The following is a 23,731-nucleotide window of genomic DNA, read 5'->3' on the forward strand; positions in this document are numbered from 1 at the left end:
CCAGCAGTGACAACTACTGCTTTCTAAAAAGAAACTTTCAGAGAAAGTTATCCTCCCCAAACGTTAACCCTTGGTTGTTACTGCTTAATATTCTGTGCTCTTATTAAATCCTTGCACCTACTTAGTTATGAGCATATATAGAAAAGCAGATTTTAATTGTCAATTTGAAAAATGAGTTGATGGGTCTCAATTTAAGATGTCCTGCTTTGCATAATCATTTAGTCATCAGGAAGGATGTTTGAAAGCATCCTCATGCTGCATGTCCTTGAGTTTTGACTACTCCTAAAAAGTAAAATCAATGTTTCAATCATAATCGGTTTTTTCCAGAGGAAAAAAAACCTTATAATTGGATTAAAACTTAAGTTTTTGCAAAGATCACAAGGTATTGCATGAATAATTATAACTAATTTCTGCCCTTCATGCCAAACACAAGTTAATGAACTATTACTCATTTATTCCTAACACTGTAAACACAATAGCATACGGATTCACTGAGCAATGCCCATTAACCTTAAGGAAAACCCACTGCGAATGGACTTCTAAAATTACCAACCTCTTTCGGGAGAGTCGAACTTCTTATTGTCAGGTCTGGCAAAGTCCATTCTCACGTAAGTGTCGTCGTCGTCCTCAGAATCTTCTCGCTCCGGGGGTCTTGGCACTGGGCGGCGGCGAGGCGGTGGCGAGGGAGCGGGAGCGGGAGCGGGAGCGGGAGCGGCAGCGGCAGCGGCAGCGGCAGCGGCAGCGGCAGCCCCACTCGCCTCATTTTCACCTCTGGCAGGGTCTGCAGATGGGTTTGAGCCTTCGGGATTCCAGTCTTCGGCAATGTTTTGGAACCCCCTTATGGCTTCAGCGGCGGCGGCGGCAGCAGCATTAGCAACAGGTAGAAACCAGCGGGCAGAGGCGGAGTCAAATCCAGCGGTCGCTTCCAAGCCCGCGGCGGCTGCGCCGATGCCCGGGGCCGCGGCCAGGGCGGAGGCCGCGGCTAAAGCCCGGCCCACCACTAAGGTTGGCGCAGCGGCGGCAGAGGCTAAGAAGGCAGAAAGATCTCTCTCGAGGCTGTCAGTTGGAAAAGCGGAGACAGCGGCTCTGGCGCCTGCAAAGAAACTTCGGGATCGGCTTTGGGGGCGTCTTCTCTCTTGCTCTTCTTCCTGCCGCAACCTAGCCACAGGTAGCGGTTCAGAGCATCGGCTGGGGGAGAGAGAAATGTCCATACAACACTCAGAAAATGGGTCGACCACATAGATTCGACCTGTTTCAGCATCATAGCGAATGGCACTGTCAGCAAAAGGCACGGCTGGTATCATTGCTGGGTTGAAAATCACTTCAATGTACTCGCCCTCTTCCTCAGCGTTGCCACCTGTAGCACTGGGAGGAAGTGGCCACCTAGCACCGTCCAGAGATGGGGGAATGGCACCTGGAATAACTCTTATAAGATTTGAGAAGTTATTTGCCGGATATGGAAATGGCACTCCGAACTGAAGATTCACATAACGAGAAGAGGCTGACTGTCTGCGGTCAGCAATTACGCCCCACGAATCTGGCAGTCTTTGAGTAGAGCGGACTGGTGTGTTGCTCTCTCTTTCAGTGAAGTCAATGTTGACGTAGTCACTAGAGCTGTCAGCGCCTCTCTGCTCCTGTGTGGGCTTCTGTGGTTTTGACTCGATTTTATTTCCTTTTGTAATGAAAGAAAATCTGTTGGGTCTCTTAGCCTTGTTCTTTGGGGGTCCATCATCGGAGGGCTTTGAGGGTGACCCCCCATCTCCAGGCTCTGGGCAAAAGCCCTGATCTAAAGGCTTTGAAGGTGCATCTTTGGGGCCTCTATTAAATGAGGCTTCTTTGTCTGGCCCCCTCCCCAGGAACTTCCCAGGTAACATGGGTACATACTCACTGTGGTCATTCTGTCCCAAGGGGGAGCTCTGAAAAGGGTCTGGCAGAGAGAAGTAGGAGCTCCAACTTTTGGACGAAGAGCCACCCTGAGGACTTCTGGGGTTTTTTGGAATTGCACCAGCTCCAGGAGCCATGAACATGTAGTCACTGTCACTGTCATTGTCCTTTGAGTCATCCTCTTTATTAGGCTCAGGCTCTTTGGGGGGAGTTGGTGCAGGTGGTGGGCTCGCTCTGGGAAACATCATCATGTACCCTCTTGAATCTTCAAAAGGTGATCGAGAATGGCGCTTTTTGGAGGCAGAGACATTTTGAGGAGCCATTGGCATATAATCGCTGGAGCTTGCAAGAGGGGCAGCAACCCCTGGCCTCATTGGCACGTATGGGTCATCTTCGTCTTCATCAAAAGCTCTGGCTCTGTGGGGATACCGAGCTGCACCTTCAGAGGTCTCTGCCTCTTTGACATCCTTAGGTTCTTTGCGTTCTTTTGTGGCTCCTCTGTCAGCACAAAAATAAAGTCGGAACCTGCCTCCGGACTTCCCTTTTCCACCAGTTGCTCCAGGTGTTGGGGGTGGAGGTGGTGGAGGTGGTGGAGGTGGGGGAGGTGGGGGAGGTGGGGAAGGTGGGGGTGGTGGGGGTGGTGGAGGTGGTAGCATTTGCTGTTGTTTGCTTTGAGTTAATTTGCTAAAGTAGGACCTTTTTTTCAGAGATTTTCCACGTTCATCATTGCCATCTGAGCCTTTTCCACTTCTTGAGCCCTTGCCCCCTCCAGAGTCCTTGCCACCACCTCCTGAGCCATGGCCACCTCCAGGCCCCTGGCCACCACCTGACCCATGACCACCTCCAGCCCCCTGGCCGCTGCCTGAGCCATGGCCACCTGCGGTGCCCTGGCCATTTCCTGAGCACTGGTTTCCTCCTGCACCCTGGCCTCCTGAGCCCTGGCCATGACTTGAGCTCTGACCCCCTCCAGAGCCCTGTCCCCCACCGGAGCACTGGTTTCCTCCTGAACTCTGGCTACTGGAGCCTTGGCCACTTGAGCCCTGGCCACCTCCTGTGCCCCGGCCATTTCCTGAGCCCCAATTGTTCATGGGCATGTAGTCGCCTCCATTTCCTTCCTGACTTTCATTGCCCTGAGGGTTGCCTTCCTCCCCAGAGTTACCAGAACCAGATGCTTCAGAAGACAGGCAGGCTCCATCGTTGGGGGCTTCTGCAGGGACAACCATCAGCTTACGTGGTAAGTGGCGAAAACAGCTGGCTGGCACTGACATTGCTCTCCTGGGCCTGCGCATTCTGGGCAGGTGCTGTCTTCCTCGCCTGAAGTGGGGTACAGGCTCTCTGGCTGATATGAAGCGCCTGGTGAGGAACATTTCGTCTTCCCCGTCACCAATGGCACTCAGGTGGCACAACTCAAAGCGGGATCTTCTGAGCCAGCCGCCGGGCTGGAAGGGCAGCGAATCCAGGTGCCTCCTAGCGGACAGCAGAGTTAACAGGTGGGTGCCGATGCTGTAGCTGCGGCAGCGGGCTCTGTATTCGTCTGCACACAAGGCTCTCATCTTCTCCAAAAACAGCTCGTGCATGTTTTGGGCTACCACACAGTCATCGACCTGCATCCACAGCTCCCCCGGACCGATGACGGTGGACCTGCCGACTTCCAAAAAGAAATACTGCTCCGAGTGCCCGCAGCGACGGATACTCAGGAGCTGCACGACCACACTGGCCACTTCGGTGTTTAGCCTCACGAACAGAACCTCTTCGTCGGTCAGGCAAAGCCGGAACACGCCGCTCAGCTCTTTTCTGTGCCCCAGCCCCTTGGGTTTGATTACTACCTGCCACACATCTTTGTAGAAGGGTGGCTCCGCCGCCGCTGCCGCCACCGCTAGCGCGGACCCCTCTTGGTCGGGCTCCGCGCCGGGCGTGCCGCAGCGGCGGCGCTTGCTCTGGAGGATGAGGCGGCTAAGCAGCACGCACCAGCTTTCCTGCTCCGACTCGTTCTCGGCCACCATTGCGAAGTACTCGTCCTGGGTGAAAAGGGCAATGAGGTGTCGATACCTTGCGTCGGCTCGCTGGCTCACGGAGAAGCACTGGTACAGGGTTATCACGCGTCGCGGCGGGATGAGCGCGGGCACCGCGGCGCCGGAGGCGGCCGCCGCAGCTGCAGCCGCCGCTGCGCGGACACTGTGCCGGAACTTCCTGGCATTTTCGTAGTATTCCAGCCGAGCCGGGGCGTCTGCGGTCTCGAGTTTAAGCACGAAGTATCGCCTGTGCCCATGCTTCTGCTTCCGCAGGTAGCCGCGTTTGCAGACTTCGTCCCCGACGGGGAGGTCCTCCTCCTCGGACTCCGAGTCTGACCGGGAGCCAGTGGCCGCGGAGAGCCACATGGCTCCCGGACAAGACGACCCGGTCCCAATGAGTGCGGTCGGGGTTTCCGAGGAAAGAAGTGAGGTGGTCGCCGCCGCTGGTGGAGCTGCCGCTGCTGCCGCTACTGCAGCTCTCAGACTACTTGTCGCTTGGTCGCGAACGAAGGAGCAACTCGCCATGGTGATGCGCGAAGGTTTTAAGGTGAGCGAGGGGGAGTTGGGGGGGGCTTCGCGGAGGGAGGGCTGGGGGAAGAGGCCGTCTACCCTGTCCGCCCGCCCCAGCCCCCTCCCGCCTGGGCCCGCGCCCCCGCCCACTTCTCTCCTAGCGGGCGGCGGCGGGCAAAACAACACGTGACCGCCGCCTCACGCGGAGGGCGCTGCGGTTCCTGCTAGCAGCGCAGTAGAGGGGCGCGAGCCGCCGCCTGTGGAGGTGTGCGAGGAAGGGGACAGCGGGCCCGAGCGGTGGGGCCCCCTCTATCCCGGCCGGGACCCTCGGGGAGAGTCTGAGGGCCTGTGGGCAGCGGGAGGACGAACAGGAGGGGCTGGGGCGCCCTGGCCACGCTGCTTTCAATGAGGAGTCCACGAAGGCACGAGGGGGCGGGAGAGGGCTCGAAGGGGCGGAGGAGAGCGCGGTTCGCGATTTGGACCGGGCGGGGGCGCCACAGCCCAGACGCGATTGGCTGGAGGGGGCGAGAGTGCCGGAGGGGGAGGAGCGCCAACGCCACCCCGGGCTTGAGGGAGCGGAGGTGGCCGGGTGGCTGCACGGTTTGTTTGTTTGGGAAGCGGGAGCCAGGTGAAACTGATGCAAGGCTCCGATTGGTTGGAATGGGAGCCAATGGGAGAGTCTGGCAGGAAGGCGGCCCAGAATTCATTAGTTTGGGGGGCGAGAGGGGGGCTGAGGGTCGGGGGGGCGTGGCTTGGGGCCTGGAGTGGGCTCCGCTGTGTGGTTGTCCCGCGCTCAGGCGGTAAACAACTCTGGGTAAGTAGCTGTTAACGGTAGTGCTAAACTCGTGCAAATCCCAGAGCCACCGGGATCCGGGGACCGAGCCGGGGCCCTCTTTTTTTTTTCCCCCTGTCCGTCACGTAAATTCTCTATTCTTGTCACAGTCTGGTCTACTCACTCAGCGCACGACTACCAGAGCGTCTTGGGAGAAAGTGTCGGAACCCCTTGAAAGCGTGTTAAAGACTCTGGCCCTCAGACCTGCCGCCCACCGCGCTGCAGGCTCTTCCAAGCCCGCTCCACCCCTGACAAAAGCCCGCGACTGAAAGGCACACGAATATAAGCGATGCCTTCAAATTGAACATAATCTTTATTCAAAGCACATCTCTAGCCTTTAAAACGCAGGTTTGTAAAAGATGACGTTTTTGGCCATTCGATTAATGGTGCGTATGCAAGCACTAATTTGGGATCCTGCAAAGTATACAGCCATGTTGAAAAACATCGGATTCGATTCTTACTGAAATACACCGATGTTGAGCTGTCCCGGTATTTCCCCATGGGAGATGCTTTGAAACGTACCTTTAAAAGACTCTCAAAATATTAAGTTTCCCTTTCCTTGAGCTACACCGAAAAACTTTAGAAAAAAAGCTCGCATCTAAAACAAAGGACCGTGCCGGATCCACATCCTAGAATATATTTCACGTTCCTCGCGTCAAGAAAAGATCTTTGCTGAGTTTCAGTCTACACCTTGACCCCACAAAAATAAGAACTACTGACTGCCTCCCTTGTTTCTGGAAAAACTGCTGGATTGTAAGTGCAGCCCCCTGAAGTCTCAGTGTGTCTGTCTGTCTGACTGTCTTTCTCATATTTAGTGTGCCTTTTACTAGAATTTCAGCCTCCTATGTGCGGACGTGAGTCAAGATTACGTTAAGTGTCAAGGGTGATCACACTTGCCAAGGGGTACTTCTCTCTAAGAGAGTGGCGTGTCAGTTCACCCTCGCCATAGGGCAGATGCTGCAAAAGGTATGATTTATAAAATTTAACATTAAAGTAGGTAATGTATATGTCATAAAAATAGACCCCATCCCTGCTTCCTTACGAATATATTCCTCTTAGAAACAGAGCAAATAAACTTGGATGAATGGCTCTTTTTTTTTTTTTTTAATGCTCCCATTTGGGGAAAAAAAGCAGTTGGTCTTGGTTCTCCCCAAAATATTTTATGTAAACCAGAAACAGCCATTCTCTGCTGCTCTGGGTTTATAAGCACAGTATATTCACAGGTGCAAGGAGCAGCCTTAGTTTCTGAAAGAGATTGGAGGCGGAATGAGTGTGGATGCTGAGAGTTCTGACTGGGGCTGCTCCCTACACGTTTCAGCTGCCTGGTCACGTATGTAGGACGTTCCCTACATTTCTAACCAAAATGATAATGAAGAAAATCATTTGGGAATTTTATGGTAGTTTTTTTTTTTTTTAGTATTGAGTTTTTTTTTAGTATTAAGATATAAGTCTTTCCGAAACAGGGTTTTACTTTAGATAGAAATGTGAAAACAAATGAGGTGATGCATTTGAAAGTGCTTTGGGTAAAAACATGAATTTTAAAATGTATTGAAAAGCATGAACATGCACATTAAATAAAATTTGGAAAACACCGGAAATGAGAGATTTAAGAATGCTAATGTCCCCTTTTTTATGCATATAGAGGTTTTATGCAGTGGTAGGCTTAAAATGCAATTTTGTAATTGAATAAAGGTAACATTTTGTAACCCGTTCTTTTCATTCAATATTACATGAGAATATTTCCTGCCATCATTATGGGTCAGCCTCAACACCGCTTAAAATGTAGCGTAATGTTTCCTGCAGCTAATGTGCGTTAGTGTTCTTAATCACCTCTCTGGGGTATTTAAGTTGTTTTCATTTTTTTCCCTATCTTATAAATAATGCTGCAATGAATATCTTGTACCTATAGTTTTTTCTTTTTTGATGTTTAGAATTATTCCCTTGGGGTGGAAACCAACAAATGGAATTACTGAGTTAAAAGGAGTAAACATTTAATACATTATTTTTCAAAAATATTAATATCAGTTTTCCTTTCACCACATCAGTTGCCAGCATTGGACATTTTTATGTAAAAAAATCAATTATAAGGTGAGTGAAACAGTAGTCCATATTGTTCCAATTTGCATTTTTGATTATTAGTGAGATAAAACGTTTTTTATATATTTGCCGACAATATGTTATCTTGTGTAAAGTGTTTTTTTATGTCCTTTGCTTATCTATTGGATTCTTAGTGTTTTTTCCTTATTAATATGTGTCACTTGTTTATATAATAAAGATATTAAAACTTTATCATATTTGTTGCAAGTTTTTTCTAGTCTATTGAGGAAAAGCATCAATTTAAACCTGATTTCCTCTATTTTGGAAAGGTGTGTAAATTTGTCACGATGAGGTTTGTAGCACTGTAAAAGGGAGCTGTTGAGATACACAAATGTCATCACAATCACTTCTAACCTTCTTCTACAATATTCTATATATCTAATTTTATATGCCATTCTGAAAAGAGAACTTAATTTTCTTATGTTAACAAACTATAAAAGAGCATTCAAGCTAGTTAAATTTTATGTAGCACTCATAAACAATATTTTATAAGATTATTCTCCACTCCCGGGGGAGAAAAACTAGGGTGAATCGATGTGTTAAAATAATTTTGAAAAAATAACAGTGAAAGATTAACAGTGCTGATCAGTTTGTACCCAAGGCACATTATTTGGCTGCATGAAAATGGAATTAGAAATCTAGTGAGATGTTTCATAGAGGGATTTTACTTTGTGTTTCCTACAGTGAAAGAAGATATGGCAAATATTAGTGCTTGTGAACAGGGACAATGTCAGGCCAGAAGAACATTATTTTCTTCACATAGGTCAACCAAACCTCCTCAGTTCTAAAAGTTGTTCTAAGACTAAAGCTCTGTGAAGGAGACCATCATTACTGAATTGCACCAGATGCTGCAGCTTGTTTGACATATATTTAAACTTTCATCATCTGGACAACTTAATGATATAGAATAGTTGTTTACTTTAGGTCAGGTTTCCATAGGCAAAATAAAGCCGAGAGGTGGTACAGACATCTAGATGGGTCAAGAAAAAAGTGGAGACTTTGTATTTGGCCTGAACTCACCAGATGGTTGCTTTAATACTCTACTTATGGATTCCTATCTCTTAATTTTTTTTTATTTTTGTTTTTAGGACAAGTTACCTCAGAAAGCTAAAGTTGTTTTGCATATCCAGGGAGAACTTCTGTAAAGTTTAGACTCTGAACCAAGAGTCCGAAATGCAGATTTTTAAAACAATGGATGAGAGGTAATAAAACCTACAGTATTTCTTATTCTTTTGCCACTTTAGGAAAGGAGAGAAAAACCTAAGCATTTCAGTTGGTATTTATACCTAGAAACTAAGGTAGATATTTAAACATAGCCACAGTATCTTTAAAAAAGGGTCCATATAATAAAGAAATATGCCCTTAATGGAGTTTGCCTTTAGAAGGCATTTCCTATGAATCCTGTTTTAAAAAAGCAGTTGTTTGACTAAATTGATTAGTCTTCCCTTACATACACGATCATCAGCATTCAAACCTCAATTTGTACTAAAATAAAAATAATGGAAGTATGGTTTTATGTAGGTTAAATGTTAAACTGTTGCATTAAATATGAACAACAATTATTCAAGAGAATAAAGCCTAAGAAGAAAAAGAAACCAGCATAAAAGCACTATTATTGTTGCCCAATATTTAAATTCTTTTTTAAGTATTAAATCTAAAGTCTTGTGAGAAAACATCTAATTATGTTGGCAAAAATGTGGTGTTGCCCCTGACGTTCAAAAATGATGCTTGCAGATGATGATTGCTTTCTCTAAGTTTGGACAAAAATAAAATGCACGATGAACAATACTTTCTACACTATGCAGGAAAAAGGGCTGCCCTTTGATGTGTGGCAACAGCTACTCTTTGCAGATGAAGGATTTGCTTCTCAGATTCTTTACTTCTATGCTACTCAAAACCTCTGCTGGAGAAAGCAGCCATCGAATGCCTGACTGCTGCACACAGAACAGGTCTGTTTGCTGCTTTTGTTTCCTAGCAGTTTGCAGCAAAAGTAATTAGAGCAAATATGTGGTTCAATTAGGCTCCTAGAGCTCCCCTCTTATATTAGGAGTCAACTGAAAATTAACTCAGTTAAAAATCAAGCATTTCTTCCCACCTTCAAAAGAGAAAACTTACATTTGAAAATGACTTTTAGTATATAAACAGCAAACACTGAAATCTGCTAGGTTTCACATTAAATTTCCACAAATTCACAGCCGTATACTTTCTCTATGCTAATCTAAACGAACAATTAGAAAAATTAGCTTAATGCTGTTCATTGTTGTTATCAAACAGAAGCATTGTTCTTGGTATAAAAAGATTATCGGTTCCTACTGTCTTGTCTTCAAAAGCTAGGATTTTTACTTTGTAAATTAAATAGGATCATTATTATATGGCTGAATTTGCTATTTTAAAAGACTCAGTATTATAGACTTGCTTTTTTTTTATATTTAGAAAACCAGCTATCATATTTAGGATATGCCATTAATTATGTTTGTTGTTGATTCTTCACTCCTCACATGGTCCTGAAATATCTGTTAAATTGAATCTTTCCTTTAGTTTCTATATTTGCCACCTGATTCATGACCTAATCAATTCCACCAGGCTTATTGAAGTAGCCTCTTAAATTGGCCTTTCTCTGCTTGTTTTTTTCCTCATTTAGCCAGCAGAATATTTTTCCTCAAATATCACTTTCATCACACCATTCCTTGCCCAAAGACTTATGGAAGCCCCCATTTTTTTCCTGCTATATCAGAACTAAGCTCCTAACCATAGCACTTGAGTTCCCTCTCCCCAGTTAACCCTCTTTGTCACTCCCTTGCTGCATACAACTCATTTTTCTAAATTTACCCCACCCACCTTTTGTTATAATACATTACTACTGCCCACACCTCCAGTCAGATTGGCACCTTTATGGTATTCTGTACATAATTTATTCATTTACACCTTTACTTAGGTTGTTTCTCATATCTGAAAATGCCCTCTTCTTTCTCAAGACTAAGCTTAACACTCACTCAGAAAAACTTCCCTCACTCACATCAGTATAATCACTGCCTAATTTTTCTAAGCATTGGATGTCGGTAGAGGTAGGATTTAGTTGGAACTCATCAGTACAACCATATGGTTCTTAAAATGATGAATACTTTTCTACCAGTTGGTAAATGGCTACTGCCCCAGCCCCCAAGTGCTCTAGCCCACCTGGTTTTCCTGGCTACTCCAGCCCTTCCCTCAGGACCCCCCACCTCTCCAGCATTCAGCAACTACAAAGTTAACTACTGACATAGCAGGGGACTTCCAGACCCTGCTATTGCAACTTAGCTGGCATACATCCTGATGGGTTGGCTTGCACCACACAGGTTGTTAAATAGTTTAAACGGTCACTCCTGGATATGAGTAATCCCTGAGTTGGGAACATTGTTCTAGACTTTAAACTCCTCGAGGACTGGGAGTGTGTTATATTCATCTTTGTACTATAAATTCTTAGTATAAACCAAAAAACCAAACCCACTGCCATCGAGTCGATTCCGACTCATAGCGACAGAGTAGAACTGCCCCATAGAGTTTCCAAGGAGCGCCTGGCAGATTCGAACTGCCAACCCTTTGGTTAGCAGCCGTAGCACTTAACCACCATGCCACCAGGGTTTCTGATGCTTAGTATAGTGCCTGGCAATCACCAATAAATGTTTGCATCAAGGAAGGAAAGAAGAAAGGAGAGGGGAAGGGAAGAAGAAAAAAAATAATAAAGGAAGGAAGGATGTAAGGAGGAAAAGAAAGAAGAGAAGAAGGAAGGAAGGGAGGGATGGAGGGAGTAAGGTAAGAGGTAAGAAATGTCCAAGACAGGTCTAAATGGCCAGTACAGACTACCTCCTCCTCGGGGTCACTTCTAAGAGTGTCCAAGTTCTCTATGACTGATGGCAAGGCTTGGTGATTTCTGCCTGACTTAACACTTCTCCCTTGAAAGGGATCATGTCCATTTTTTCCCTCATCCATCTGATACTTTCCTCCATAAGGGCAGGGCTGTAGGGCCATTGTCTGCCTTGATTGCCATGTATCCCCAGTGCCTAGAACAGAGCTTGACTCATAGTAGAGGTCCTCAATAAATATTTGTTGAATGAGTTACTTAAACTGGAAAATACATTTTGAAGTTAAAATAGAGATACCTCATAGACCCCTATATAGCTCTTGAAAGGAATTTGCTTCAGAATCTCCACAGAAGCCTTCATCTACCCAATTTAATTAAACATCCCTTTCTCAAGAACCAACATTTAAAATATGTCCAGATATATTTTATAACACTATTTCATGATCAGTTTTATTTTCCAATTTTTGTGTGATCGTTAGTATTACAACACCATTACTGTCCACTATATTTACGTTGCAAATACATAAACACTATTTCCGTGTGTTATGAATTAAATGGGTTTCTTTTGGCAAACCTGTAACTCTAATCAGCATTTATTTATAATATTTCTGTTGGTAAAATGTGTTCTAAGTTCTAAACAACTGCTTTACAAACTTTTTAAATACAACCATTTTTAGTTTCGTGAGTTTCTGTATTCAGCCTGTACTTTACTATCAGACAGTTGTTTACGGTTGCAAGGACTTTGCAGTTGCTGCAGGAGCGGATGCTTTGTCTTCCCAAGTATTTTGTAAGCCCCCCTGAGGACAAGAATTTTGTTTTTCTACTTTTGTTTACCCCTTCATGGTGCCTGCTACTGAATTGAATTCAGTAACTGCTTGTTGAATGAATGACTTTACCTAAATGCAAAATACTACATAAGATGCCAAGTCCCGAAGACAATACATTATTTTTTGCAAAAGATGAAATGTCAGTCAATGCACTCTTCTATATTTAGGGCCACCACAGTTCAGAGTCATATTAGAGACCACATTTTGTTCAGGCTTGCTGCTATCACTCCTTGTCAATAATTTTCACATGAAGTTTATAAAAAACGGCAACCAAAATAAGGGACAATGAGTAATATTTATCAAAGTATCAGCAGCGTAGGTTTAAAGTATTTTGTTCTTCATTGATTATATGCATTTTTTTTCTCCTTAAATTCATCATCAGGAGCTAATATGTTAAGAATGTAATTTCCTTTCAGCAGTTAAGAGGTAGGATGCTTGTGGTTTTTGTTTTTTTTAATTTATTTATTTCACAATCATTTCCACTTTTGGGAGTAATGAGTCAAAAAAGAAAAAAAGGAGGGAAGACTTTCATTTTTGATCAAGGAACAACGAGGAAATTTAGAGCGTGCCTCATAGTGAACTACTTCCTTCTGTGACAATGCATTAAAAATATCTAGGGGCATATTTCTTAACCTGAGTGATTGTTATATGGGCATTCAGCTTGTAGTTATTCTTTAAAGTGCACGTATAAATTTTATATACTCTAATGTATAAATGGTATATTTTTTAATGTATAAATGATACATTTTACAATTTTTTAAACAAGACACCTTAAGGAAAAATCTGCTCCAAATCATTTTTCACATTCATTCAAAATCAAGAACCAAGCATAAACCATTTGTTCTTTAGTACTAATTAGCATTCAGAAAGGAATAATGATAACATTTAAGTATAGTATTTAAGAAATAGTGACTTTTGCATCAGAAAAGAGATGTCCCTAGAAAAATAAAGTTGGTGCTTTCAGGGTTAAAAAACAAAACAAAAAATTTAACCTACCTAAAAAGATGTCTTTAAAGATTGCTTCAAGGTCTGCCTAAAGACTTTTGTCATATGGTTCAGCACTTCCTTGGAATCTTTAAAGAATCAAAGCTGAGAGCACTCCAAAAAGTAAGACTTGTAAGCTGAGAATCCCTATTCAGAGCACCTAATAGTGCAAGCTGATATTTGTCATCAAAAGATTTACTTTCCTTTTAAAGTTTATACATTTTCTAGGATTTTGCCCTCTGTGGATATCTTATAATATAATTGTGGGGTTTTTTCATTGTAGATTTTTTTTTTTCTCAACAGCAAGATTGTAAATTTCTTGAGGAAAGAGATAATCTATCCTCTGTCTTTCAAGCTCCCTGCATGGCCTCACTCTGTGTTAGTCACCTAATACTTTTGCTTGATTTGCAAATGCATACATGTCACATTCTGGTAGCTTGTGACTCCTTTGTCTCATCCACTTTATACCCAAAAGAATGTGGTGGAGAATATAAGGATCAGGACTCCTCTCTTACAATGCTTATGACCTGGTCTCTTCTTTTATAACGTATATGACCTAAAGACAGTTGTAACCATTGTGAGTTTTAGGATGTTTGTAGGATTAAAGTGATTGAAATATAAATTTGAAACCATATTGTAATTTGAAAATCTTTTTTTTTTAATCAGTTTTGAAAGTTTTCAAACATCCAGGTTGACTAATTGGTATTCTGACCCCCTAACCTTTAAAAAAAAAAAAAAAGCTCACTCAATTTACTAGAACTATAGGCTTATGCCTAAAATAAAAAGGATGACCCAATATTTGAGAAATATTTCTTTAAATTTCTATTACTTGAGGTAGAAACTGATTTACTATGCACAATCTTTCTGTGAATTGAAAGTCTAATATGTTAAAATTTAATCATCACCTGTGACATTTTGCAGTGTTACAAATTACTTTTAGCAACTATAGTGTAATACATCTCTAACTTCTCGATGTCATCATTCAGCTTTGGCTAAGTGTTACTATTTCGTGAGGATTGTACATATGTGATTTATTTTTGTTTTACAATTATAAGCACTCATCCATAGCACACCACATAATTATAAATAAAACTTATTTAAGTCCCCATGTCTCCTCACTAACTAGTAGGCTTGCCTTTTAAGCTTTGTTATGCTGTAATACCACCAGTATTTGATAATGACCAAAATATTGACGTCTAGTAACAAGAAAGATGTGGAAAGAACGACTGTACCAGGACTCTGAAGAGGTGAATTCTTGCCCATTTCTGCCACTTACTAGCCCTGTGATCTTATGCAGATCATTTTTTTCTATTAATCTTTGTTTACTCTTTAAAAAAATGAGAGATCAGGGCCAAGTGATTTCTAATGTTTCTGAGAGAGGGAGATAGAGAATAAACATATACTCTTCAGTTTCTGTATATTCAGATTGTCCCTCATTTTAAACCATCTACAGAGAGAAAGTTTTACTGTGCCCTCAGAGCAAAAATCTTAACAGTCGAATATTTTCTTAAATTATTAAACACAATTTTTTTTCATCTTTTTTCTTCCATTCACTTTTTTCAAAAGGTACTTATGGAATATCAGATACGTGCAAGATAGTGTTTTAGGTACTGTAGATATGGCAGTGAATAAGACAAAGTCCTTATTCTCATGGAGTTTATATTCTACTAGGGAGTAGGCAAAATAGATAAAGGAATAAGAAAATATCAGGTAGTGAGAAGTGCTGTAAGGAGCCCTTCTGGTTCAGTGCTTAAGCCAGTGACCAAATGTCTGCAGTTCAAACCCACCAGCTGTTCCATAAAGATTGACAGCTTTGGAAACCCTATGGGGCAGTTCTCCTCCATCCTATACGGTCACTGTGAGTCAGAATTGACTGCATGGCAATGCGTTTGTTTTTTGGGGGGGGTTTTGGATAGCCATTAGAGAGGTATTAGCAAGAGAGCGACATGATCTAATTTATGTTTTAAAAAGATCACTCTGGCTGCCCCTTGGATTGTAGGTGACCAAAATTGAACCTGGGAGACCAGCTAGGAGACTATTTTAGTGTTCTAGATAAAGGCTGCTTGGACAATGGTGGTAGTAGTGGAGGGAGAGAGAAGTCCACAAAGTTGGGATATCAACAGAACTTGATGAGGAATTGAACGTAGGATGTGAGGAACAGAGGTGAAACAAAGATAACTCCTAAATGTTTGATATGAACAAGGTTAGTAGAGTTATTATGAACTTAAGTTAATTTTTTTACAGAAAATAAAACCCATTGAACATTAAAATCTATAGGACTTCCTTTCTTTTCCCATCTTTTAGTGTAGGCATATATGATTTTGTATAACTTTAATCAGTGAAGCTGAATGAACAGTTGGGTGTTATTTTTTAACTTAACATTATTTCACACAATTCTATGTATCAACATTGTTTGTGATCCTTGTCATTTTTAGCACTGTATAATTCTCATACATTCCTGTTATTATCCCTGTTACCACCTCAGCCTTAAAATGAATACTTTTTTAAATGCTGCCAATTTAAGTTTTGATCAAATTCCACAGTATCTTCCCAAGTCTGTTTTTTTAAATCTTTATCAAATATTTATTAAACACCTTCACCTGCTAGTTAACTAACCTTATCCTTTTATTTTGACTTTTTTTTTTAAATACCATGCAACTCTGAAGATGATTTTAGAGGTGGGTAGCTGAATGAAGCACCTGAAAGCTATTGAGGAAGTTTTGTCCTGTTTACTTTGAAATATAGTATTAAGCTACTTTATGGCTAATGCAGTCATACATAATATGAATTAACTGATAGTCGTGACTATTCTTCATTTTTGGCTCGGGTTAGAGGGCTCTGTTGCACAAAACCAGTACACATATGAAGATGGTTCATAGCTTTCTAAGATTTTTTTTTCTTATTATAGTGGTATTTGCAGTCTTGCCTCTTAGACTCCCAGTTACTCTAGAACTTTTGTTTGGAAGCAGTCATTCAGTCTCTGATAGGCTCACACACCAAGCTGACCTGTTTTCTACTGTTGTTATTTCTCGGCTGAACATAGAATTTTATATTGTTTGAAGTTAAAAAAAAAATTGTTACAATACCCTTGAAATGTTTCTTTTGTTTTTCTTACATATTTTCTCTCTGAAGATACCTGCTTTCATCCATCCTTCTCATTTACTTTGTCAAGATTCTGTTTTGCCGTTTAAAGTTAAGTGGGACTCAGAGATGACACTAATGAAAAACTCCAAAAGGGTATAGGACTCTCCATAGTAGTCTATGATTAGGGATAGCCATGAAAAAAATGTAGTGCCAATTTCTAGTAGAGGACACACCATATTCAAGGATTGGAAGATTCAACCTTGAAAGAATATCAGTTCTCCCCAAATTTGTATACAGTCATCACTTGGTATCTATGAGGGATTGATTCCAGGACGCTGCAGGTACCAAAATCCAAGGATTGTCAAGTCCCTTATATAAAATAGCGTAGTATTTGTATATAACCTGCATACCTACGCCATCAGGGTTTCCTTCACATACATCCTCCTGCATACTTTAAATCACCTCTAAAAAATATAATACCTAATACAATGTAAGTGCTGTGTAGATAATTATAAAAATCTAAACCTAACGCATTGCCATTGAGTGGATTCCGACTGATAGTGACCCTATAGGACAGGACAGAACTGCCCCATAGGGTTTCCAAGGAGCGCCTGGTGGATTCAAACTGCTGATCTTTTGATTAGCAGCCAAGCTCTTAACCACTGCACCACCAGGGCTCTAATAGTTGTAACTCAAACCAAACCCTTGCCAACAAGTCGATTCGGGCTCACAGCGACCCTATAGGACAGAATAGAAGCACACCATACGGTTCCCAAGGAGTACCTTGTGGATTCGAACTGCTGACGTTTTGGTTCGCAGCCAAGCTCTTAACCGCTGTGCCACCAGGGCTGAATAGTTGCAAAGTGCTATTTAAGTAGTACTTTATGCTCCCTCTGGAAACCCTGGTGGCATAGTGGTTAAGAGCTACGGCTGCTAACCAAAAGGTCAGTGGTTTGAATCCACCACACACTCCTTGGAAACCGTATGGGGCAGTTCTACTCTGTCCTATTGGGTCGCTATGAGTCGGAATCAACTCAACGGCAACGGGTTTGGTTTTGGTTTTGATGCTCCCTCTTAGCCTTTGAGGGATTGTTTTGACCACTTCGTTGCTTTCTCGGAGCCATTTTTTTTTACAGCACGAAGGGTGCACATGATACAAGGAGTGAACAAATGAGACACAAGGCGAACAATGCTCAAACAAGTGCTGGAGAGAGACTGAAGATCTGTGAAATGGTGGGAGGCTACAGCAGGGTGTGCCTACAAATCACTTCACTCACATGGATTCAGCGTAGTGTTCAGCACCAGCAAATTCAAGTTTTGCTGTTTGAAGCTTTTTTTTCTGAATATTTTTGATCCGCGATTGGTTGAATTCCCAGATGTGGGACCTGCGGATATGGAGGACATATTTCAGTGAAATTCCAATCAAAATTCTAAGAGGCTCGTGTGAAACTTGACAAGCTGATTCTAAAATTTATATGGAAACGCAAAGATGAGCAAGGTGGTAGAAAGTGCACCACAGGATTTGAAGACTTATAAACCTACATTAATTAAGCTTGGTTTTGGTCTAGAAATAGACAAGTAGACCAAAGAAGAAAGAGTGCCTAGAAACAGACTTACGCGTATTTGGCGACTTGTTTTAGACAAAGGTGGCATTGCTGAGCAGTGGTGGAAATGACTCCCCACCTCAATAAATAAAAAACAAAAACCCAGTGCCGTTGAGTCGATTGCGACTCAAGGGAAAATTGGATAGCAGTGTAAAAAGAAAAGGTGAAATTTGATTCCTACTTTATACCATACACGAAAATTAGTTTCAGAAAGAATGTAGAACGTATGAAAGGCAAAATAATAAAGCTTCTGGAAGATAATATATAAAATCGTTTTGATCTTGGGATAGGTAAATATTTCTTAAACATGTTAGGGTTCTCCAGAGAAACAGAACCAGTAAGGGGTGTGTGTGTGTGTGTATACATACATAGTATATATATGCAAATCTGCTGCAAAAGACCTCTTTAAAGTGTCACTGTGAGGATTAAGGTGCATCTAACCCAAGTCGTGGTATTTTCAGTTGCCTCATATGCATGCGAAAGCTAGACAGTGAATGAAGAAGATCGAAGAAGAACTGATGCATTTAAATTATGGTGTTGGTGAAGAATATTGCATCTGTCCTGGAGGAAGTATAGCCAGAACGCTCCTTAGAAGCAATGATGGCGAGATTTTGTCTCAACGTACTTTGGACATGTTATCAGGAGGGACCAGTCCCTGGGGAAGGACATCATGCTTGGTAAAGTAGAGGGTCACTGAAAAAGAGGAAGACCGTCAACGAGATGGAATGACAGTGGCTACAACGATGGGCTCAAACATAGCAACAATTGTAAGGCTGGCAAAGGACTGGGCAGTGTTTCGTTCTGTTGTATGTAGGGTCGCTATGAGTCGGAACTGACTTGACAGCACCTAACAACAACAATGTATGTATGTATATGTGTGTATAAAGAGACAGAGACAGAGAAATAAACAGAGGGATAGAGATTTATTTTAGGTAATTGGCTCACATGATTATGGGGATTGGCAAGTCTGAAATCTGTCAGGTAGGCTGGCAGGCTGGAAACTCAGAAGTCGATGTTGCAGTCTTGAGTCTGAAATTTGTAGAGGAAATCTGAGGCAGAATTTTTCCTCCGGGAAACCAAAGTTTTTGCTTCTAAGGTTTCAACCGATTAGATAAAGCCCATCTATACTATCAAGGTAATCTCTTGTACTTAAAGTCAACTGAGTGTAGATGTTAACCACATCTACGAAATACCTTCACAGCAACACCGACATTAGTGTTCAATTAAATAAGTGGATACTATAGCTTAACCAAGTTCACACATAAAATTGACTGCTGCATATAATAAGAAGAGTATTAAAGGGAAAAATATAAATTTGATAACATAAAATTAAGAACATCTATTCTATTAAGTGAAAAGACAAGCCAGAGAATGTATTTGCCATACATCTATCTGACAAAGAACTCATATCCAGAATGCCTACAAACCAGTAGAAAAATTGGCAATGTGATAGTTCTACTATAACACACCTGGGTTCACATTGAGTTAGAATCAACTCGATCGCAACTGGTAAAGCTGTTATGATGACTCCTTTTGAAGAACTGCCAGACTGTTTTCCAAAGTGGCTGTACCATTTTACGTTCCTACAAGCAGTGTGTAAGGGTACCAGTTTTCTTTTTTTGTTCTTGTTTCTGTTTTCCTTTTTTTTTTATTGTACTTTAGATGAAGGTTTACAGAACAAACTAGTTTCTCATTACACAGTTAGTACACATATTGTTTTATGACATTGGTTACTGAAACCACGACATGTCATCATTCTCCTTCTCAACCTTGGGTTCCTATTACCAGCTTTCCTGTCCCCTTCTGCATTCTAGTCCTTGCCCCAGGGCTCGTGTGCCCTTTAGTCTCATTTTGTCTTATGAGCCTGTCTAATCTTTGCCTAAAAGGTGAACCTCAGGAGTGACTTCATAACTGAGCTGAGGGGCCATACTCGCAGGGCTTCTCCAGTTTCTGTCAGGCCCGCAAGTCTGGTCTTATTATAATTTTTTTTAATTTATTGTGTTTTTAGTGAAAGTTTACAAATCAAGTCAGTCTTTCATACAATAACTTATACACACCTTGCTATGTACTTCTAGCTGCTCTCCCCCAATGAGACAGCGCACTCCTCTCCACCCTATATTCCCTATGACCATTCAGCCAGCTCCTGTCCCCCTCTGCCTTCTCTTCTCACCTCCAGGCAGAAGCTGCCCACGTACTCTCATGTGTTTACCTGAGCCAAGAAAATCACTCCTCACCAGTATCATTTACTGTCTTATACTCTAGTCCAATCTCTGTCTGAAGAGTTGGCTTCTGGAATGGTTCCAGCCTTGGGCTAACAGAATCTGGGGACCATGAACACTGGGGCCCCTCTAGCCTCAGTCAGACCATTAAGTCCGGTCTTTTTTACAAGTATTTGAGGTCTGCATCCCACTGTTTTCTGCTCCATGAGGGATTCTGTGTTGTGTTCCCTGTCAGGGCAGTCATTGGTGGAAGCCGGACACCATCTAGTTCTTCTGGCCTCGAGCTGGTGGAGTCTCTGGTTTACGTGGACCTTTCTGTCTCTTGGGCTCCTGTTTATCTTGTGTCTTTGCTGTTCTTCATTCTGCTTTGATCCAGGTGGGTTGAGACCAATTGATGCATCTTAGAAGGCTGCTTACAAGCATTTAAGACCCTAGAGGCCGCTCATGAAAGTAGGATGCAGAACATTTCCTTAATACATTTTATTATGCCAATTGACCTAGATGTCCCCTGAACCCATGGTCCCCAGACCCCTGTCCCTGCTACTCTGGCCTTCGAAGTGTTTGGTCGTATTCAGGAAATTTCTTAGTTTTGGGTTTAGTCCGATTATGCTAACCTCCCCTGTATTGTGTGTTGTCTTTCCCTTCACCTAAAATACTTGTCTACTATCCAATTACTGAATACCCCTCTCTCTCCCTCCCCACCCTCGTAATCATCAGAGAATATTTTCTTCTGTGTTTAAACTTTTTATTCAGTTCTTATAATAGTGGTATCACACAACATTTGTCCTTTTGCAACTGACTGATTTCACTCAGCATAATGCCTTCCAGATTCCACCATGTTATGAGATGTTTCAGGGATTCATCATTGTTCTTAATCGTTGTATAGTATTCCATTATGTGAATATACCATAATTTATTTATCCATTCATCCGTTGATGGGCACCTTAGTTGCTTCCATCTTTTTGCTATTCTGAACAGTGCTACAATAAACATGGGTGTGCATATATCTGTTTGTGTAAAGGCTCTTATTTCTCTAGAATATATTCCAAGGAGTGGGATGGCTGGATCGTATGGTAGTTCTATTTCTAGCTTTTTAAGGAAGCTCCAAACCCACTCCCTCTCTCTCGTCTAGGAACCATGTCCCAAATGCTACCGCCAGCCCTGCCACTGTTCTGCCAGGGGATCATGCCTGAGGGGTGCTGATTCCTACCCCTTCAGGTCTGGGAACTCCTCACTACTTCTGAACTGTTACTCCCTCGCCTTGCCGCTCAGTCCTTTTTCTTAACTTTGCCTTTGATATTCAGGGCTTCTTGCTTGTAATATATATAATCGATTGACTTGTTTTCTCTGGTCTTTTTGCAGTTCTGTTCAGGACCCTCTATTGTGATCCCTGTGAGAGCCATCAGAGGTGGTAGCTGGGCACCATCTAGTTGTACTGGACTCAGTCTGGTGGCAGCCATGGTAGATGTATACCATTAGTCCTTTGGACTAATCTTTCCCTTGTATCTTTAGTTTTCTTCATTCTTCCTTGCTTCCAGTTTTACATCCTAGATGACTGGTTACAGTCTTTTAAGACCCCAGATGCTACTTATTAAAGTAGTATGTAGAACCTTTTCTTTACAAACTGTTGCGCCAGCTGAGCTAGATGTTCCCCAAGACCATGGTCCCCACAGCCCTCAGCCCAGCAATTCAGTCCGTCAGGAAGTTTGGATATGTCTATGGAGCTTCTATGACCTTGTCTTGTACAAGTTGTTCTGGCTTCCCCAGTGTTGTGTACTGTTTTACCCTTCACCAACATTACCACTTATCTATTGTCTATTTAGCATTTTTCCATCCCCACCTCTCCCCTGCCCTCTCTTGTAACCATCAAAGATTGTTTCTTTTTGTGTGTACAACTTTTCATGAGTTTTTATAATAGTACTGTTATGCAATATTTGTCATTTTGTGATTGACTTATTTCACTCAGCATAATGCCTTCCAGATTCATCCATATTATGAGATGCTTCACAGATTCACCGTCATTCTTTATCATTGCATAGTACTCCACTGTGTGCGCGTACCACACTTTATCCATTCATGCGTTGATGGGCATCAAGGTTGTTTCCATCTTTTTGCTATTGTGAACAATGCTGAAATGAACATGGGTGTGCATATGTCTGTTTGTATGATGACTCTTATTTCTCTAGGATGTATTCTTAGGAGTGGGATTGCTAGATCATATGGTATTCCTATTTTTAGTTTTTTTTTTAATGGAAGCACCATATCCTTTTTCAAAATGATTGTATCATTTTGCATTCCCATGAGCATTGCATAGGAGTTCCAATCTCCCCGCAGCCTCTTCAACATTTGTTATTTCCTGTTTTTTTGATTTGTAACAGTAATGCCAGGGTGAGATGGTATCTCATTGTGGCTTTGATTTGCATTTCTCTGATGGCTAGTGATTGCGAGCATTTCCTCATGTGTCTCTTGGCCGCTTGAACGTCTTCTTTGGTGAAGTGTCTGTTCATTCCCTTTGCCCTTTTTTTAATTGGATTATTTGTCTTTTTGTCATGGAGGTGCTGGATTTTGTTATAGATTTTAGAGATTAGACCTTAGTCTGATTTGTAAAATAGCCAATAATTTTTTCCCAGTCTATAGGTTCTCTTTTTACTCTTTTGGTGAAGTCTTTTGATGAGCAAAAGTGTTTAGTTTTTAGAAGATCCCAGTTATCTAGCTTATCTTTTGGAGCTTGTGTTGTTTATTGTGGTTTGTATCCTGTTAATGCTGTGTCTTAGGGCCTGTAGCATTGATCCAATTTTTTCTTCTATGAACTTCACAGTTTTTGGCTTTACATTTAGGTCTTTGATCCATTTTGAGTTAGTTTTTGTATATGCTGTGAGATGTGGGTCCTGTTTCTTTCTTTCTTTTTTTTTTTTGCAGATGGACATCCAGTTTTGCTAGCACCATTTGTTAAAAGAGTCTTCCCCATTTGGTGGACTTTGGGACCTTGTTGAAGATCAGGTGACCATGGGTGAATGGATTTACATCTGGATTCACAATTCTGTTCCATTGGTCAGTGTATCTGCCATTGTGCCAGTACCAGGCTGTTGTGACTGCCGTAGCTGTATAGTAGGTTCTAAGGTCAGTTAGTGTGAGTCCTCCTACTTTATTCTTCTTCTTCAAGAGTTCTTTACTAATCCTGGGCTCCATCCATTTTCATATAAAGTTAATGATTAGTTTTTCCAGCTCTTTAAAGAAAGTTGTTGGTATTTGGATCTGGATTGCATTGTATTTGTAGATCGCTTTGGGTAGAATTGTCATTTTCACAATGCTGAGTCTACCCGTGCATGGGCATGGTATGTTTTTCCATTTCTGTAGATCTCTCTTGGTTTCTTGCAGTAGTGCTTTGTAGTTTTCTTTGTATAGGTCTTTCACATCCCTGGATAAACTTATTTCCAAGTATTTTATTTTTTTAGGGGCTATTATAAATGGGATTGTTTTCCTGATTTACTTTTCATCGTTCTCTTTATTGATGTATAGGAATCCAACTGATTTTTATATGTTTATCTTGTATCCTGCTACTCTGCTGAATCTTTCCATTACTTCTAGTAGTTTTCTTGTTTAGTCTTTTGGGTTTTCTGTGTATAGTATCAGAAACCCTGGTGGCGTAGTGGTTAAGTGCTACGGCTGCTAACCAAAACGTCAGCAGTTCGAATCCTCCAGGTGCTCCTTGGAAGCCCTGTGGGGCAGTTCTACCCTGTTCTGTAGGGCCACTATGAGTCAGAATTGACTCGATGGCCGTGGGTTTGGTTTGGGTTATGTATAGTATCATATCTGCAAGTAGAGATAGTTTAACTT

At 42.2% G+C, this 23,731-nt stretch overlaps 1 protein-coding gene across 1 annotated transcript; it reads right to left on the reverse strand.

The window, feature by feature from the left end:
* Positions 1 to 291: 291 nt before the first annotated feature.
* Positions 292 to 4,421, reverse strand: IRS4 (insulin receptor substrate 4). Its single transcript, XM_023553822.2, has one exon. It carries the CDS (start codon positions 4,419 to 4,421, stop codon positions 546 to 548), a length of 3,876 nt encoding a protein of 1,291 aa, XP_023409590.2. The 3' UTR covers positions 292 to 545.
* Between the last annotated feature and the right edge of the window lie 19,310 nt (positions 4,422 to 23,731).

The sequence above is a fragment of the Loxodonta africana genome, chromosome X (assembly GCF_030014295.1).
Source record: "Loxodonta africana isolate mLoxAfr1 chromosome X, mLoxAfr1.hap2, whole genome shotgun sequence".
NCBI classification, from domain to species: Eukaryota; Metazoa; Chordata; class Mammalia; order Proboscidea; family Elephantidae; genus Loxodonta; species Loxodonta africana.